General features: G+C 32.4%; 1 protein-coding gene across 1 annotated transcript in view; it reads right to left on the bottom strand.

The window, feature by feature from the left end:
• LOC127737521 (protein O-mannosyl-transferase 1-like) overlaps window positions 1-17,275 on the bottom strand; it is a 41,911-nt gene extending 24,636 nt beyond the window's left edge. Inside the window, exons 1-11 of the mRNA XM_052248314.1 lie at window positions 17,017-17,275; window positions 15,831-16,000; window positions 15,334-15,437; window positions 14,559-14,609; window positions 10,187-10,333; window positions 8,053-8,161; window positions 7,589-7,654; window positions 5,907-6,000; window positions 4,902-5,057; window positions 2,838-3,067; window positions 1,845-1,937 (exon numbers count right to left, since the gene is read on the bottom strand). Coding sequence (XP_052104274.1) covers window positions 1,845-1,937; window positions 2,838-3,067; window positions 4,902-5,057; window positions 5,907-6,000; window positions 7,589-7,654; window positions 8,053-8,161; window positions 10,187-10,333; window positions 14,559-14,609; window positions 15,334-15,437; window positions 15,831-16,000; window positions 17,017-17,151 — 1,355 coding nt within the window. The 5' untranslated portion in view covers window positions 17,152-17,275. The remainder of the gene's footprint in view (window positions 1-1,844; window positions 1,938-2,837; window positions 3,068-4,901; window positions 5,058-5,906; window positions 6,001-7,588; window positions 7,655-8,052; window positions 8,162-10,186; window positions 10,334-14,558; window positions 14,610-15,333; window positions 15,438-15,830; window positions 16,001-17,016) is intronic.
• Between the last annotated feature and the right edge of the window lie 697 nt (window positions 17,276-17,972).

Raw genomic sequence — 17,972 nt, 5'->3', positions numbered from 1 at the left:
CATCTAGATTGCAGATAACACTCGAAATTAACCCGACCTCTTTCCACACGGAATTCAAATAATTCTAGTTTGTCAATCGGTTGACTGCTTATAATGTAAAATACAAATATATCAAAAGTTTTTAAAACTAACAAAACACATACTCGTTTCTCTATTTCCCAATGTAAATGAAATGAAACAAAAAACATTTTATATCACAATAAGAAGAGGAGAGAATCAACATTTTCCGGATCTACTTGGAGCCTAATGACCCCCCACGTAGATAAGTTGGATATCGCGGAAAGAAAGATTAACACGGCAACTAGAAAGGCATTAAAGCACTGCCTTTAAAAATCGATTTGTACCATGGACATGATGAAATTATGAGGTCGTCAAGAAATGAACTTTGTGATAATTTACTCGTTCCCCAAACCTGAAATAATCCCATCGTCTACTTTCAAAATGCTTTTTAAATGAATGGGACCGTCTTTAACCTAAGATATATGCCATACTGAACGTTTCAGCTTGTTTATGGTGAGTAAACCTGCGTCTTACAAACAACTGTTTTTACTTTCAGTTTGAGTTTATCGTGACTTACGATCTAAAAACTAGAGACGTTCCGAAATCCTGTTTTGTAAACAAAGATTCATATGCACCGCATGGGTATAACCGTATTACTAATTTCCGATTTTTAAAATCTTCATAAATCTGGATAAAGACCAGTTTCTATCCATTGGATATCAAAATGATTCTGATTTTCACTTTTTTTAATGATTGTAAAGTTGAAATGGCATGAAAGGCTGACATTATTTAGGAGAACTATTTTGTCTAGCGATTGCTGATCATTGGGGGGTAAAAAGTCCAACACCATAACAGAACGGATCTATTTATCATGTATACATACCGATTGTTTACGATTTTAAGACATGTGCATAAAGTGAAAGCTCGAATAAATATGAAAAATATAACAAAGGGATAGCTCCAAATACCATTTAATAACAAAAAACATATGGACAGGTCAAGATATCTTTTTGGTAAATAAAATAAAGTATGTAAACTGGTTCCCGTCCGACTACAACACTTTGTTCGAGTGTAGCGTAATACAAGCAGATTCCAGTTAGTATGTAAAATAGTAAATATGAAACCGAGTGCGGTAGGCGGAGGCAATAATCGACTTCCGTAAGTTCTGGTCAATGGTATCGGAAACATGCCGCTGATAGCGTCATTTTCCAAAAACAGCAACAAACAACAACCACTGAATTACAGGCTCCTAACTCAGGCACATACAGAATGTGTCGTTGTTAAACATGTTTGCAGGTCCCACAATGAACAAAACCCATACCATATACGGTTACCACCTATATAAGGCACAGACATGAAACATGTGAATCAATTCAAACGAGAAAACAAACAGCCTAGGGACAGGCAAATAATGAATGAGTGCTCATTTTTTTGGCCTTCATTTTGTCATGAGAAGCACTATATTAAACTTTGAAAGGATTCAATCAAGCATTCTCAAGTTATCGCACAGAAACCACATACATTGCCATTTCCCAATCATACAAGGATGATTACTCTGAACAGCAGACATGAAAATAATCAATATTTATTTTAACTTAAGTTATTGCTAGGACATGAACACAAAGAGTTATATTTTTCCTTTGATAAAAGAGGTTTCTCAGAACATGTTGGCAATGCTTTTTTTTAAATGGTTTTATCGAATTACATAAAGTTCTGTAACTGACCTATTGAGAGCTCCACTAGTTATACCTATTGTATCACATCCCATGTTGTATAGGTTGGTGGATGGGGTGATCAACCATGGAATCACTGAAATATTACGGTACCTAAACTAAGTTACTGACCTATTGAGAGCTCTGCTTGTTATACCATGAACCAATTGTATCACATCTCCATGTTGTATAGGTTTTGGGGGGTCATCTACCACCATGGAATCACTGAAATATCAAATTTTCTCTGTTAACCGACTAAATGACTTACTTCTAAAATAAATGATACTTGTTACAATAGTTTTAAGAACTCTGCAGGTAAAACAGTCAAGCGTTAACTTTTTAAGTGGTCAATTGTGCCATGTTGCAAGAATTTGCAAGAATTCTAATACTTTTTCCAAATGATTTTAGCTTGAAAATCACTTTTTTAAGGTTGTATAAAGCAGATGATTTTGCCTCTTGTAACTTTATGTGTGCTTTTACTTTAGCCCAGGAATCATTTTCAAATTGGAACTGATCAGTACTTTAATTCAAGGGGTGGTTTGGTATGCTGTAAAACCATTTACTATATACTTAGTAGTAAATACAGGTGAATTGTATGTGTAATACGATCAATGGCAATCGTGCTTTATCAGTCACAATTACAAAGGCTTGATCACACCCCTAATCTGTATGACATCATGTCATTGATATTAGTTACAGTTGCAAAGGCTTTATCAAACCCCTAATCTTAAATATGTCATGTCACTTAGAAAACATCTACTTGAGGTATATAATAAAGTGTATATGATATGACTTTTTCAATATCACACACCGTATCAACCCTCGACCAATATAATCCCTTGTGTGGAGCTCTTAGGATCATATTGGTGTCTCGGGTTGATAAGATGTGACATTGAAAAAGCTATATGATATTCTCTATTTATCAACCAACAAATTTTAGTCATGAGTGCCTCTACCACATCAGAATTTGACAGTCAATTGCCAGTTTCTAACAAGGACTGTTTGAAGAGATTTACCTGAAAAGAAGCAAGTATACATGACCATGATGACATCCCATTTGTTTAATATCTAGTTTGAATCAAGAAGATTTTAGTAAATAATCTACACATTATACGATAAGTTTACCTGTCAGGATGTTTAACTATCCACCAGTTATTGATGTCCTTAAATACATAACATGTGACCTGTTGTTGGTGACTACTACCACGTCCATCGGAGTAACGTAACGGATAAACATGGGCATGGGAATGTAACCAGCACGGCTTTCCTCCTGCATGGTAAGTTGGACGTAAGGTGATCTGAGATCCAAAGGATACATGTAATGGCTGTCCTTTTGTTAAAGCTGCTAATCCACCCTGACAATAGAACAAATATAGATACCATCAAACCTATTTATAAAAAGAACAGAAGCAGATACTGTCAAAACTGTATATAATAGAACAGAAATATTTGTTGTATATGCAGCTGTCTTTAGTAAAGAGGTCTTCATTATAAGCTTCAGATATATTTACAATGGTCTCTTATCATTAGTGAATTGGTAAATATATATGTAGGCAAGATTGGCAATATGCTGTATCAAAGATCTCTGCTTAATTTATTGCTTATATATAGAAAGAAACTGGAATCTGGTGCGATGCATTCTAATTCCACAGATTACTCTAGAAATAATTTGTGGAGACGATACAAACTGTAATACAATAGAGAAACTTTGTATAATGTCATACAAGCTGCATGGAATTAATACAAAAACGCAATGTTCTCTTTTCAGGATTTGTATTGTGTTCTATGTTAAAAGTTTAAAAGTTATTAATATATCAATAATATAGTTCGTTGAAGAAGACCAGTATGACTGGTTAAAAGCTCCAGATTATTTCAGTATTTGTTATTTACCTCAATTTGAGAGATTTTGATTACATAAATATATTTATCTTACCTCCTATAACTTCTAGGAATATTATTGGTTAAAAGCAAACATGTGGAGACCCTGTATATTTAATATAGAGTTAATGGGCATGTTTTATTTTAAAACATGGTTAGTAGCAGTGTTACGTTCCTCATAAAAACAACATGATGTTGAAGAAAAATCTGAAGCGTTTCGGAAGCGTTTCGCCTAGACAACTGATGAAAAAATTGATGATGAACGATTGAAAATAAATGCAGAAAACACATTAAAGGCTAACAAATTGTTAATTTTGGTACTCGTTTTTGTACAGACCAATGAAAGTAGGTTCTTAATACTGAAGATTTTATCATTTTATTAGGCCCCTAGTCTGAATTCAACATGTTAAGATAGTCGATAAGATAAATTTGTTATACAAAAATGCTAGTGACCTAATATGATATACATATCTCTCAAATAACAAATACTGAAATAATCTGGAGCTTTTGACCAGTTATACTTCGCTCTCACCCCATATGAAATTTACTGACCCTGTATCTATCGTATTAGGTCACTAGCACACTGTGTAACTAATAATATATAGGAATAAAAGGAAAACTAGGTCAGGTACATTCGTCTTGTATTTCTTGGTTTTTTTATTATTAAAATACAATTCTGTTGATTTGTAATTCAGAAGCCATACAATTGGGATAAATTTTTCTTTATCATTGATAACTTAAATTATCCAATCTTTATAGACATATTTACATGCATAATACATACTGTTAATTCAGAAATTGTTTGTGAAAAAATATCATTTCTTGGACAAAGGACAAAAATGCAAGATAAATAAAAACTATTTCATGAAATGCTGCATTCAAGAATGCTTTCAAAATTTTAAATGTGAGTTTTTATTTTTGCAAAGCGTATCCCGTCTTCACTTTTTTTTTGCAATAATAAAAACATCACAAAAATTTCTGAATTTATAATACTTCAGAGCCAGTCACAATAGACTTGTAAATGCCCATCTAATGATTGAGTTCCTAAGCTAGAGATTTTTAAAATTTAGTCAAAAATTTCTTCTGCTAATTTACATATTTTATTGGATGTACACTCTAATATAACATACCTCCAGTCTGGAGTTATGAAGTATATGATTATCTTCAATATCTTGGATAAAACATTAATGCATTTTTTTAAAACCTAAATCTTACCAATTAGCAAACATAGTTAATGGTATTTTATAAAATGACATACTTTGACCATCAAGTATTGTTGTGACAGGTCAATCTAAAGCCCATACAACTTACCTCTAAACTAGCTTGAAAGGCACTGGTCATTATATTGTCATGAGGTCCAGCTTTGATCAAGATACTCAAATGAATATAAAACATGAGAATATAGAAAGTAACTGGAACTCCAATCAGGAAGGTCAGTCTTGCAAAAAGGTGCTTTATCAAATTAAACTGAAATATAACAAATGAACATTCTTAATTTGAAAGAATAAAAGCATTGATATAAAGTGTAAGTTTTTTTATTAAATCTTTGAAAAACTTCACAGTAACTATGAAGTAGAAGAAAAAACAATAAATGCAGTAATCTCCTTGTTTTTTTTTTCATGAAAGTTTCATCTCATGTGCATCAAACTGAATATTTCTTTTCACTCACTCACAAATTTATTTGCATTTTTCTTTTATTGGAATGATTCAATTATTACTAATAAAAGTTCACAAGAGTATTAATTTCACTAATCAATCTGATTTTCAAATGAATGTGTTTTAACCCTTAATGCTTTCTATATCTCTAGTTGTTTTGGTATTCCTTTACTTAATACATTCATTGTGGTGAAATAGTCAAGTTAAAATCATACCTTGAGCTATTTCAAATTTCCAAACTAACCTAAGATTTGTAATTGAACTGCAACTATGGTATTTTTCGATCAGGATGTATAAATGTTTGTGTTGAACAATCACTTAGTAAAACCTTTTGACATCAGGAATAAGTACAGGTTTTCACATTATCTTCACGTCAAATATTAATTTTCATTAAACAAAATTTCTTTTCAATTCATAGGTACCAAGTTTCCTGGCTTGAGAAATAATTGTATTTACTGGATACTTAATTTCATGGTTTGGACAATGCTACATACAAGTTAATAGAACCTTTGTAATTTTGTTGAACACTTCAATTTGTGGTTCACAATCATCCAGAAATCAATGAAACTTAGTAACTCCCAAATGATCATGAATCCACAAAAGGTTTAATCTTTGTAATATAAAGAGCAAACCTTCTCCACTGTCTAAGATCACACTTACATCAGATCTGTAATTATCAGCCAGCATAAACCAGAAATCTTTGGCACATAACAATAATATTACAAACGCTGTAAAAAATCCTACATACTTCACACTGAAAATAAACAATAATAATATCACAATCACTGTGAAAAATCCAACATACTTCACACTGAAAATAAACAACAATAATATTTCAAATTCTGTGAAACATTCTACATACTTCACACTAAAAAATGAACAACAATTACATTACAAAAGCTCTGAAAAATTCTACATATTTCACACTGAAAATAAACAACAATAATATTACAAAGGCTGAGAAAAATCCTACATACTTCACACTGAAAATAAACGACAATAATATATTAAAAGCTGTAAAAATTCCTATATACTTCACACTGAAAATAAACAACAATTATATTTCAAGCATTCTACATACTTCACACTGAAAATAAACAATAATAATATTACGAACTCTGTGAAAAATCCTACATACTTCACACTGAAAATAAACAACAATAATATTACAAAAGCTGAAAAAACTCTACATACTTCACACTGAAAATAAACAACAATAATATTACAAAAGCTGTGAAAAATCCTACATACTTCACACTGAAAATAAACAACAATGATATTACAAAAGCTGTAAAAATTCCTACATACTTCACACTGAAAATCGGGAGGTCGTGAGTTCAAACCCAGGCCAGGTCAAACCAAAGACTTCAAAATTGGTATTTGCTGCTTCTCTGCTAAGCACGTAGTATCAAGGAGTAAGAGCAAAGACTGTTCTGCTAGGAGTCAGAATAATGTGTCCGGGTAAGGTGACATGTCTTCCTGTGGACTGTTACCTTGTGAACTAGCACATTAAAAATCGTGATCAGAGTGTCAGTCTAGTACAAAGCAGGGTTAATATTCATATTACATTAACATGTTCTCGTCCTGAATATGCATATTAATTTGTTGCTGGACATTAAGCAGCCATCCATCATCATCACACTGGAAATAAACAACAATCTTATTAAAATAATTGCACAAAATCTGATATACTTCACATTGGAAAACAAAGCAAAATAGTAAGCTGGTGCGGTCTGACAGTGAAAGTCACTTGATAACTAGACTGTTTGACAAAACAAATGACTTCAGTAGTGACCATTACATTTCATGCTGGTACAATATTCCAAAACTTGAGTTTCGTTGAATTAATACACCTTTTGAACCTCAGGACAATTTAGAGCTTGACATTGTATACACACTTGTCTATTGTTGAAAACCATATGTTAACCACTAGATGCCTTTTTCCTTTTACAGTCGTCGTCATGTAAAATTGGCACAAGGTTTTAGATCTAATATTTTTAAACTATTATTTGCTTTTATTTGCAATGATAATTTTCACTTGTGTCAATTTTACATGACAGCATTTATAAGAATCTTTTCTTTAAGAATTCAAGAAAGTCCACACTACTTTAAGTTTTTACCAAATATCTGTCAAAGAACACCATGGATATATTTCATTTGTCATATCCATAATCTTGCACTCACTTTGGCTTGTACAACTTAATGCCAGAGCCAACTTGTTGAGCAGGAAGTCTAGTATTTACCAGAGTATGAATCTCACACAAATGTACTGGTTTGTTGCACTTAACTTAGTGTAGAAGTGTAGGAAACATATTTTTAGTGTAGAGGTATGTAGAACTTACCTTAGTGTGCAGGTGTATGAAATCCCTGTCAAAAATAACCAGAAAAACCATGGCACTGAAAATTCTCTGCAAAATAAGAGGTATAAAAAGATCATGATTGTATATTCCGATAAGAGTTATCTCTTAAACAAATACATATCTGAGAAGAAATAAAATTTTCAGTTTTCCAAAACATTCATAACTATAAAATTTAAGCATGTTACCTGCAAGCAGTTATATGTGAAAATACACAGTGTGGTTACAAAAGCACAAGTAATGTACAGTCTAAGGAAGACATGTTATGCTATCATCTGCAGTCCACTTTGACAAGACAAGTGAAAATCACAAAATTTATAATATAAATGTATCTCCATTGATTGTACTTCACACTACATATGTTAGCAAATAGCATACAGTATGTTAAAATAATTGTTTCATTTGACCTTTATATTGACCGTAAGATTATTTTCTTTTTACCACCTTACCTGTGTGTCAAACTCCTGAACTTGAGAAAACTGTAAATTGAAAGACACATGAAAAATAACAACATTCCTTCCATCAACATAAATCTTGACTGCACTAATAATGCATTGTCTGGAAATAGAAGAGAATATAAATATATAAAATAAAAGAAGAATGTGTCTGATGACATGAATGCCCCCCCCCCCCCCCCCCACAAGCTTCAAACAAATGAAAATGGGACGAATGGATGGACGGAAAGACGGAAGGTCAAGGGTAACACTTAATGTTAATGCCCTTCGTCGCCTACTGTAGGGGCATTAAAAAACACACACAAAAAACTAACTAGCAAATCAATTATCATATATTAGCTGATTTCCAACCATTTGATACTAAATTCAATTTACATAATATCATTAATACAGTATTTTTGAAAAGCTAAAACTATAAAATTGTTGTTGAAACACTAAAATGAACTCTCAAACTAAGACCAAATGATAAAGAGTCAGACAGATTGACATACACCCATTACAACCAATCCAAATATTGAATTTGGTTGATGTATTATGTATAGTTAATGAGGAACAGACCTTATACTAAACTTGACATGACCAACAGAGCTTGAAATGAGGTCAATGCCATATGGCATATGTCAAAGACTTTTAAAAGACTCCTCAGAACATATCCACTTATTATATATTGCTTTTCTACCATGTATATCTAACAAGGGACATATTTCATCTAGAAGAATTAACCTGACCACTGAAACACAGGGATCATTTTCATTGTAAGGAATGATGAACAGACTGATATATTACTTATCATATTTATTTCATTATAGAGTAACAGAAATATTTTCATTAATTGTCATTTGTAACAATTTCAATGTCAAGCCTGCATGGCTGCCCCTTAATCAAGAATGACCACTAGCTGTCTTTATGGTTCCCAAGTTGTTTTCTTGCTATTTTGGTAATATTCTTGGACTTATAAATCAGGTTCTTTTTTTTCACTTTTTCAGAAGTCACAAACTGGGAACGACGATTTGCAGCATCAACAACAAGAAGTTTCGTACCGGTTTTGTAAAACGCTGAATAAAGATTTGGAGGGCAAACGTTTACAACTTAAATGGTTTTAATGACTTTAAATTGCAAATTTCATAGTCATTAACTATGTTACATGCATCTTTCGATTCTGAATATAAACTTGACGTATTAATTTGATTGTAAACTACGAAATGAATTCGGAATTACGATATGAAATTTTATTCAGATTATCAAGTTGCAGTAAATATTCATGTATTTACTTTTAAACTTGTAAAGTGATTCAATATAATCGATAATTGTTGTACTCAATTTATTTGGCATGAGATTGTGTTCTGTTTTTAAATTCTTGGATTTAAATTTTATTTTTTAATCTAAATTTGCATTAGCATTTGCTGGAACGTAGTTAAATAATGCAATTAATCGTCTATCTTGATCAAGTGTTCTCCTGTCAGGTGTGTCGATCTACCTGTACAAGTGATTAGCGATCTTCAGCGGGATATCCCTTGGGGCTTTAAAACTGTAATCAGGAGGACCCTTTAGATTATAATACAATAATAGTTTTGCAATTACATGCAATTGATTATAATTGCTCACAAAAATGGCGGCGGCTAGCAAAACAAAAACAAATTTTGACTTCACCTTTCAGTCATAGCGCAGTTACTTCACAATGGTGTGGATCATTTGACGATGGCGGAAGATAATTTAACGATGGCGTGGATCATTTGACGGTTGCGGAAGATAATTTAACAATGGCATGGATCATTTGACAATGGCGGAAGATCATTTAACGATGGTGGTGCGCCATCATAAAACAGGTCATGGAGATCCCTGGAAATATGAAAATGAAATCAAGGAAAGGTGACAATAACAAGCCCACAAGGTCTCATTATAATTATGAACAACTTTATTACAACTTTTTGTCATCCTAGGTGAAAGTGGGGATTGAAATTGAGGTATTTTCATTGGTTAACACTGTTGAAAAATTCTACCTATGTCTTTCCTACTTTGAATTTTGTCACATGAAGAAAAAAAAAGCCATGCCATCTGACATTTACTTTTCTCTATGCCAAATGTACACTCTTTACAACCTAGTCAAAAAAGAAATAGATATACTTACCTAATAAAACAAATATTCCTGCTAACAATGCAGACCATCTTGACATTTTCAGTTCCACACAGATTTGATATATTATAGGTACCACTAAACTACCCATCAATGCTGGTGGTAATCTCAGCTGGTAAACTGGGAACTGTGGTGAAAACTCTGAAATAAATCAATGGTTATTGTGATAGACACAGACATTTTTTGTTGCGCTTCATGCCGATCTGATGAGTCAAGTCTTTTTCTAACTGATATTTACTGTTTGTTCTTATATTGTTCTATTACAGCACTGTCCCAAGGTTAGCGGAGGGTTGATGGTCCACAAACATATTTAATTCACCACATTATTTGTGTGCCTGTCCCAAGCCAGGAGCCTGTAATTCAGTGGTTGTCATTGGTTGCTATCTACCATATTTGTTTTTTTGATAATTGTTTTTAGCATAAATTGGAAATCATGCCACATCTCCTTATTTTTATATTATCCACAATATTTATTTCTCAGAGGGGTCTTATGTAACAGCATTCAAATAAATTAACATAGAAAAAAGTCACAATCCTCATTTTCAACAATATGTGTTCAAATCATAATAATTATATAGTGGATCATTGTTTGATGAATAAATAAATATAATAGAAATTGAAAGTTTAGGGGGACATTTATTAAAAATCAATTGCTTTCAGGAAATAAAAGAAAAAAATAGGTGCCCATTCCTGTTCATTCTTGTTTTCTTACTATTTCTTAATAAAACGATAATAAAGACAACAACACCCATCAATTACCGCATGGTAAGAGTTTATTCGAGGGTTTCTTATCGTCAAATTGCAAGTTGCGAGTTGAAAAGGCCCAAGTTGCGAGTTGAAAAGGCCCAAGTTGCGAGTTGAAAAGGCCCAAGTTGCGAGTTACAAAAGTCGAGTTGCAAGTTACGAAAGTCGAGTTGCAAGGTAGAGTTGCGAGTTACGAAGGTCGAGTTGCAAGTTACAAAAATTATAGTTTCTCTAATTTCTTAAGAATTATATATATATATATATAAACGGTCGTGTCGTCTGATTTTTGAAACAGAATTTTCAGGTTTACTTCGCATTTAATAAACAAAGCATATATGTACCCGAACTTAGTTATACACTGCATGAGGAAGGGTCCCGGTATTTTGATTGCAGGATTTGAAAGAGTTATGTGATACTTATTCATAAGAGTCTATATGTTGCAAAGTCATGCACGCTTAAATTTCTTTCATGAGAGCGACATTGTTTATTTTCTAAAATAAAACAGGATATACTGAAGATATAAGACAAAATGTATACCGTACTGAACAAATCAAGCATAAGAAAATAAATCATGTAGACAAAATGAAATATACTTGCAAATTATCGACATCTCACAGAATATGGCACTGTGTTACATGTAGGCCTAAAGTAAATACTTATCAAAGGTACCAGGCTTATAATATTTTCTAGACTCATCAGTGACGCTTGAATGAAGGATATTCATTAGCATACCAAGTGCTAACTCTTCGTCTTTCGCAAAGGTTTAGGGTGATATAGGCACAACTGCATATTTAACTTAGGAAAATATCTCATGAATTAGTCAGAAATGTGATATGCTATTTGCTTTATGTGATAAATTAAATAATTTTGAACTTTGTTAACTTTGTGATTCAACCCCAAGCGGAGAGTGCATATATATACCAAATAGTTAATAATCGAGTTGTTCAATGTATGTATATCTGAATACTACTACAACGCAAAAATAAGCATGCTATAGATGTCTTTCTATGGCATTATGTTAACTTCCTGGCAAAGGAGATCATAATATGGATTTTTTTTTTTTATTTGGAAAGACGTTATTCTACAATAAGCTATACCGCTGTTACAAAAAATAAAGGAACAGTTTTAAGGAATGTTATGGCATGTGTTTTTATGGTATGAGCATGGAAGCCTTGTCTGTCACAAGTTTACTTTTTTACCTGCATGCAGCCTTGATAAAAATGTTGTAGTAGATATCAGCTGGGTATTGTACATTTTAGTATGATTAACCCCTTTTTTAGAAAGAAGTTACATATTCCAAAACTGCGTCTTTTGTCTCTTTTACAAAAGTATCTTTGACAGCTACATGTATAGAATAAAGAATGGAAACGGGGAATGTGTCAAAGAGACAACAACCCAACCAAAATATACAAGTCAATCCAAGGCCACCAATGGGTCTTCAACACAATGAGAAATCCCACACCCAGAGGCAGCCCCGAGCAGGCCCCGAAACACAATGTACACTAGATCAAGAAAATGGACACCATTCTATGCTCCAAAACATATAGATGGACCAAAATTAAAAAATATACAAGACCAACAAAGGCTAGAGGTTCCTGACTTTGGAGAGACGCAAAAATGCGGCTGGGTTAAACAGGTTTTATGAGCGCTCAACCTTCCCCCTTCACCTCTAGCCAATGTAGACATATATAACTTAAACGTCCACAGTTTTGAGTGTCACTGCCAAAGAATAAATTTTGGGGTCCCTAACAAATATTGCCTCTGCAGCTGTCCCAAAGAGCTCACTCTTAATGAAATCTGCAGAAGGGGTCTTTTACATATATGTTCTATAGTTTAGTTGCTATCTCCCTTTATGTTTAATATGACGGTGCTAGCTATGAAATTTAATAATAATTACATGGGGAGAAACATGTTTTAAGTTATTAGGTATAAGCTTTGATGTTAATCTTGATAGAATTGTAAAAATTAATTATTATGAAAAAATTGTACAAATAAAATGTGTAATTAAACAATGGTCAAAACGAAATCTTACTGTTATTGGTTAAATATATAAATAGAAAGTGAAAGTGAAATAAGAATTTAGTTAAGTTAAAAGTGAAAGTTAGTCAATAAAGTTATTAACGATGTGGTTAGCTGCTATTCACACACGCCTGTGTAGTTATTCTCATGGAGGATTTCCAAATGCGTTGTTGAAGCAGTACCTCCCTCGGAGCGAAGCCAGTTGAATTGGTACGGGATGACCAGTGAGGTGTTGTCTAATTTGGAAATGAACTGACATTTTATGATCTACTTCCATCATTTCTACAACAATACCACTAGAAACCTCCATGAGAATAACTACACAGACATGTGTGTGAATAGCAGCTAACCACATCGTTAATAACTTTATTGACTAACTTTCACTTTTAACTTAACCTAATTCTTATTTCACTTTCACTTTCTATTTATACCTATAACGTCGTCATAACAACCATTATTGTAACATTACTTCAGGCGAACCGCATGAACCACCAGTAGACGACAATACAAATACTAAAAATCCAGGCTTTAAATAAGGCTTTTGTACTTTTATTCAGTCACGGACCTGTGACATCGCGGATGTGTTCTAGTATTTCTTAAGTTTACCTTGAAAAAATGAGAGAAAATGTTTTAATGAAGTTTATTTCTAAGAAGACAAAGAATTCTCACTTGATCCTAATGTTTCCACATAAAAAAAATAAATGGGGAATGTGTCCCAAGATGATGCCCCCGCTTGCATATAACGCTATATAGGGACATAACTCAAGAACAGTAAGAGTGACGCCACCCAAATTCAACCTTGATCTGTGTTTTGTGGTAATAAGCTTTACATGTATGTATAAGTTTCATAAAATTTGGTTGAGGCAAACTTAAGTTAGAGAAAGGAAACAAAAAATTCAGCAATTTTTTCATTTGTAAAGGGCATAACTCTAGAAAGGTAAAAGTGATGCCACCCAAATTCAAACTTGATCTGTGTTTTGTGGTAATAAGCATTGTGTATAAGTTTCATAACATTTGGCAAACTAAGTTAGAGAATGGAAACCAATTTCGGGACATATAGAAGGACATACAGACGGACAAGGGTAAAACTTAATGCCCCCTCTCCTACGGCGGGGGCATAAAAATACATGCATATAGTTCTGACTTAAAACAACCAACAAAATACAAGATGCTGACCATTATAGCTACACAGATGGTGCTCAGTTTAACAGTATATATCTACCTAAAATATCAACCCACAACTAAAATGTCATGCTTTTTATTTCTTGTATTAACAGAATAAATATCACTGCAGAAACATGAAATATAATAATTAATGTTAATTCTAGTTAATTTTTACCATATCCTATCTTTTTAATATACCAATAAGTGGCTGAAACATCTAAGTTTTTAATGAGAACATTGCTTACGATACATGATGGGATTGCCCAGTATCGAAATTCTAGGTTGTTAGCGCAACAAAAATTATAAAAATGTTCATTACAACTCCTATTTATGTATTTGTCTATTTTCCTGCTTGTAGAATCTTTACTCTAAGGTTTGTAGGTTGTAATAAAATCATGTTGTGACAATCCAGTTTTATAGTATACACAATAACACTTACCTGCACCAATTCTGTCAAAGTTTATGTCACCTTCAAAACCACTGTAACCACCTGAAAAATATATATTCTAAATAACTGTTTTCTTATATTTACTTTAAGACTATTTTATTAAAATGAATGTGGGAGGGTAGGAAAGGACTCCCAAAATTCTCCCTCCCACACAACCAACATACTTGCTTTGAGTAATTTTGCATTCAACTAAGAGACATGTACAAATGACCCACAACCCATGTCCAAAAATAAAGTTGTCCATTTTAACAGGAATCACCCTTAACTAAAACCTTTTTAATTTGAAAACTTAACAGTACATGAATGTCACTCAATCCATTAAATAAAATTATTTCTAAACACAGATAAATCAAAGGTCTTCAATCTATTTTATAAACCTCTTGAATTTAATTAACACATTTAGATGGTTAAAATAGCTACAAAAAAGTATGTATTAAATCATGCCTTTTCCTCTCTTGGTTAACTGACTAGTTTACATTGTTACAAATATTATTCTGAGCAATGTTTCTTTTAGTAAATTCTATGTTTTTGTACTTGATATGAAATTTAAAACTACTTTCTAATAAATAGTTGATTTGGTTTTAATGGAACATATGACAAACAAACAAATCCAGGTATTTTTTAGATTATATGCCGAAACCTGATATATTCCCCATAGCTGTGGACCCCCTTGTAGGATGTGGTACCAAGACGTTATAAAAACTTCCAAATTCTATACCATAATGTTCCCTCAGGGATCCCTCTGTCAAACACTATATATACAAACCTGCTAAAGCAAGGAGCATTTTTCCTAATGGAGGATGTGAATCAAAGAAGAAAATTCTCTGTAGGTATAATGAAGCATATTTTGCAAAGTGTAATTCATCAAATCTGAAAAAAAATTATCAAACATATTATATATTTTACTGTATCATCATGTAGCTGTGTATTAAGAAAGATATGAAATAATTGTTATATACAACTAAAATCACTATCAAATTACTATCAATTTATGAAAAGTGACTGTTTCACAATTATCTTACACCATAGATTACTTGAAATGAGTCATTGAAAAATCAGCTTTTATCAATAGATTATTTATAAAGGATAGTACATGTGGAGCAGGAATTGATTAACCTTCCAGAACACTTAAAATAACCCCTGGTTTTGGTGGAGTTACAGATGTAGTACAGATCTATAAGATAAACTGTGTAAGGTTAGTGGTTCTAGAACTGTACATATTATCTTTAATCCCACATACAGCGATTATGAAATGATACCTACACTACAGCCCTAGGAAATCCTAGTCTCCAAAGCCTAGTGGCTACTGATAAAATAAACAACAATAACTGGACAACATCAATTTCAAACTGTATGGAGAAAGGTCGTGACCTTTGAGATGATTCTTCTCTTCTGCCTTCATCTAAACTACTTGGTCTTGGTGAACCATCACCCTGTAAAAAATAATTGTAAAATGTATAATTGTTTAATGTATTAACTGGCCTCTCTGTTTGGTCTGATTTTTTCTGACTCCAAATTTATTGAAATTTTATGTGACAATATTTTAAAGGGGCATTAGTTGTCAAATTCATGTTCACCAATTTGAATCAAATTCTCATATTTGATTTATAACATACTAAAACGTGTATCCAAATAATAAAAAGTCTAGAATAAACAATTTACGATGCATGGACTTGATAATATGTATCAGCATTTCGTGTGTATTTTAGTCTAGACGCCATCTAATTAACCATCGAGGTGACCTCCAAAGACTGCCAACAGTCATATAACCCGATATAAATAGATAGCGAACTCATGCAACTGAATTTTTCTAGGTCTATTTGACTTCATATTGTAGGTCTAAAAAATATGTTAATAATCATTTTTACCTGTATAAGAATGAGTTTTTGTAGATTGAATCAGTCAACCAAATGGTTTACCCTTGTTTCACTTCCAATTTGTAGCTAATGCCCCTTTAAGTTTCATGTAAATTTGGTCTAAAATTTTGGAAATATAATCTAAAAATCCAAATAAACATTGCTCTGTTATCAAAATAAAATCTTACTTATTATGCATGCTTATTACTTTTCAGTATTGATTGTTTATCAGGGTCACGATCGTTACACTATAATATTTTAATCACAAGAAAAATATTCATGTGACTTTTAGCCAAAATGGAAAAGTTATTTAACTACTCTCACCAATTTCTGATACAACCTTTTTATTTCTATTCAAATCACAAAAATTTTTGTATTTCTTTTATCTGATTAAATCGGACCTGCATAAACATTTTGTACATGTACATGTATCCATGTTTAGTATATTTGTGATGTTGGATTATTGTATCATTATTCAAATGACCATAATTTCCCAGTATTTACCACCAGACTGGTCAATACTGATATTTAAAGCTTTTTTGCCAACCTTGCAGTTATGTTTTGCAACCCAAAATGTAATATCAAGTACGTACCTCTAGTCTTTGTGGTGTAGGTAAAGATCTGTCTAATGTAGATTCTGTCAATGAAGTTCTTTCTAATGCAGCATCTGATTCTGGTCTGTGTGGGGTTGCGATTGAACCTACTTCTGTTGTTTGTTCTTCCATCATTTATGAGATCTTTCAGTATTAAATTTTAGTAGATGAATTAGGGAGTTTACATATGCATGTATCTTTGGATGAAGTATTGTAGGAATGAAGATACTTTGTGATATATACAACAGACAGACTTCCAGTATCTTAAAAAGAAATAAATATGACATCTATGATCTTTATATAATTATCTTTAGATGAAATCAAGTGCACAAAATTATTCTCATGTAGTAAATGAGACTTTTGGTAAATGTAAAGTATTTACTCCTTGGGGACAAAGCACCAAGTAACTGTTCATGAAATGAGGGATATTTTTCTAGTGTTGATTCTTTCTTTAATCCTCATTTTATATTTTAAAACGTGAAATGGTACATCTTCATGAAAAATGCAGCAAATTTTCCATAAGTTTAGATGAATAGTCCTCAACTGATTGCCTGGGAAGTTATATATAAGCCTATGAAAACTTATCAGAATTGACAATTTTCAAGGCTATTAAGTCTGACTTTAAAAAAAAAACCTAAATGATAATATGGTTCTTTACGAACAAATTATTGCATTTGCTATAAAGGACAAGGTACGATAAGGCCCGTTTTTGGCCCCCCTATTTTCTCATTTTTCAAATTCTGTTTTGGAAAGCTACGTTAAAATATTCCCTTAGGTTTGAAATTTGTTTGGATGAACTTCAAAACCATTTATTTCAGAAAATAGGTTAGTATAGGGGGATCAAAGGGCATCAAAAACGCCAAAAGAAGGAAAAATTACGATTTTTTTGTCATTGTTTCCTAAAATTGAATAGGGTGCGCCTACGTGACCCGGAGAAAATTACGGCGATTTAGACA

The sequence above is a fragment of the Mytilus californianus genome, unplaced genomic scaffold, assembly GCF_021869535.1.
Source record: "Mytilus californianus isolate M0D057914Y unplaced genomic scaffold, xbMytCali1.0.p SCAF_4, whole genome shotgun sequence".
Taxonomy (NCBI): Eukaryota; Metazoa; Mollusca; class Bivalvia; order Mytilida; family Mytilidae; genus Mytilus; species Mytilus californianus.
The sequence above is the reverse complement of the archived record's forward strand: the minus strand, read 5'-3'. Positions and strand labels throughout refer to the sequence as shown.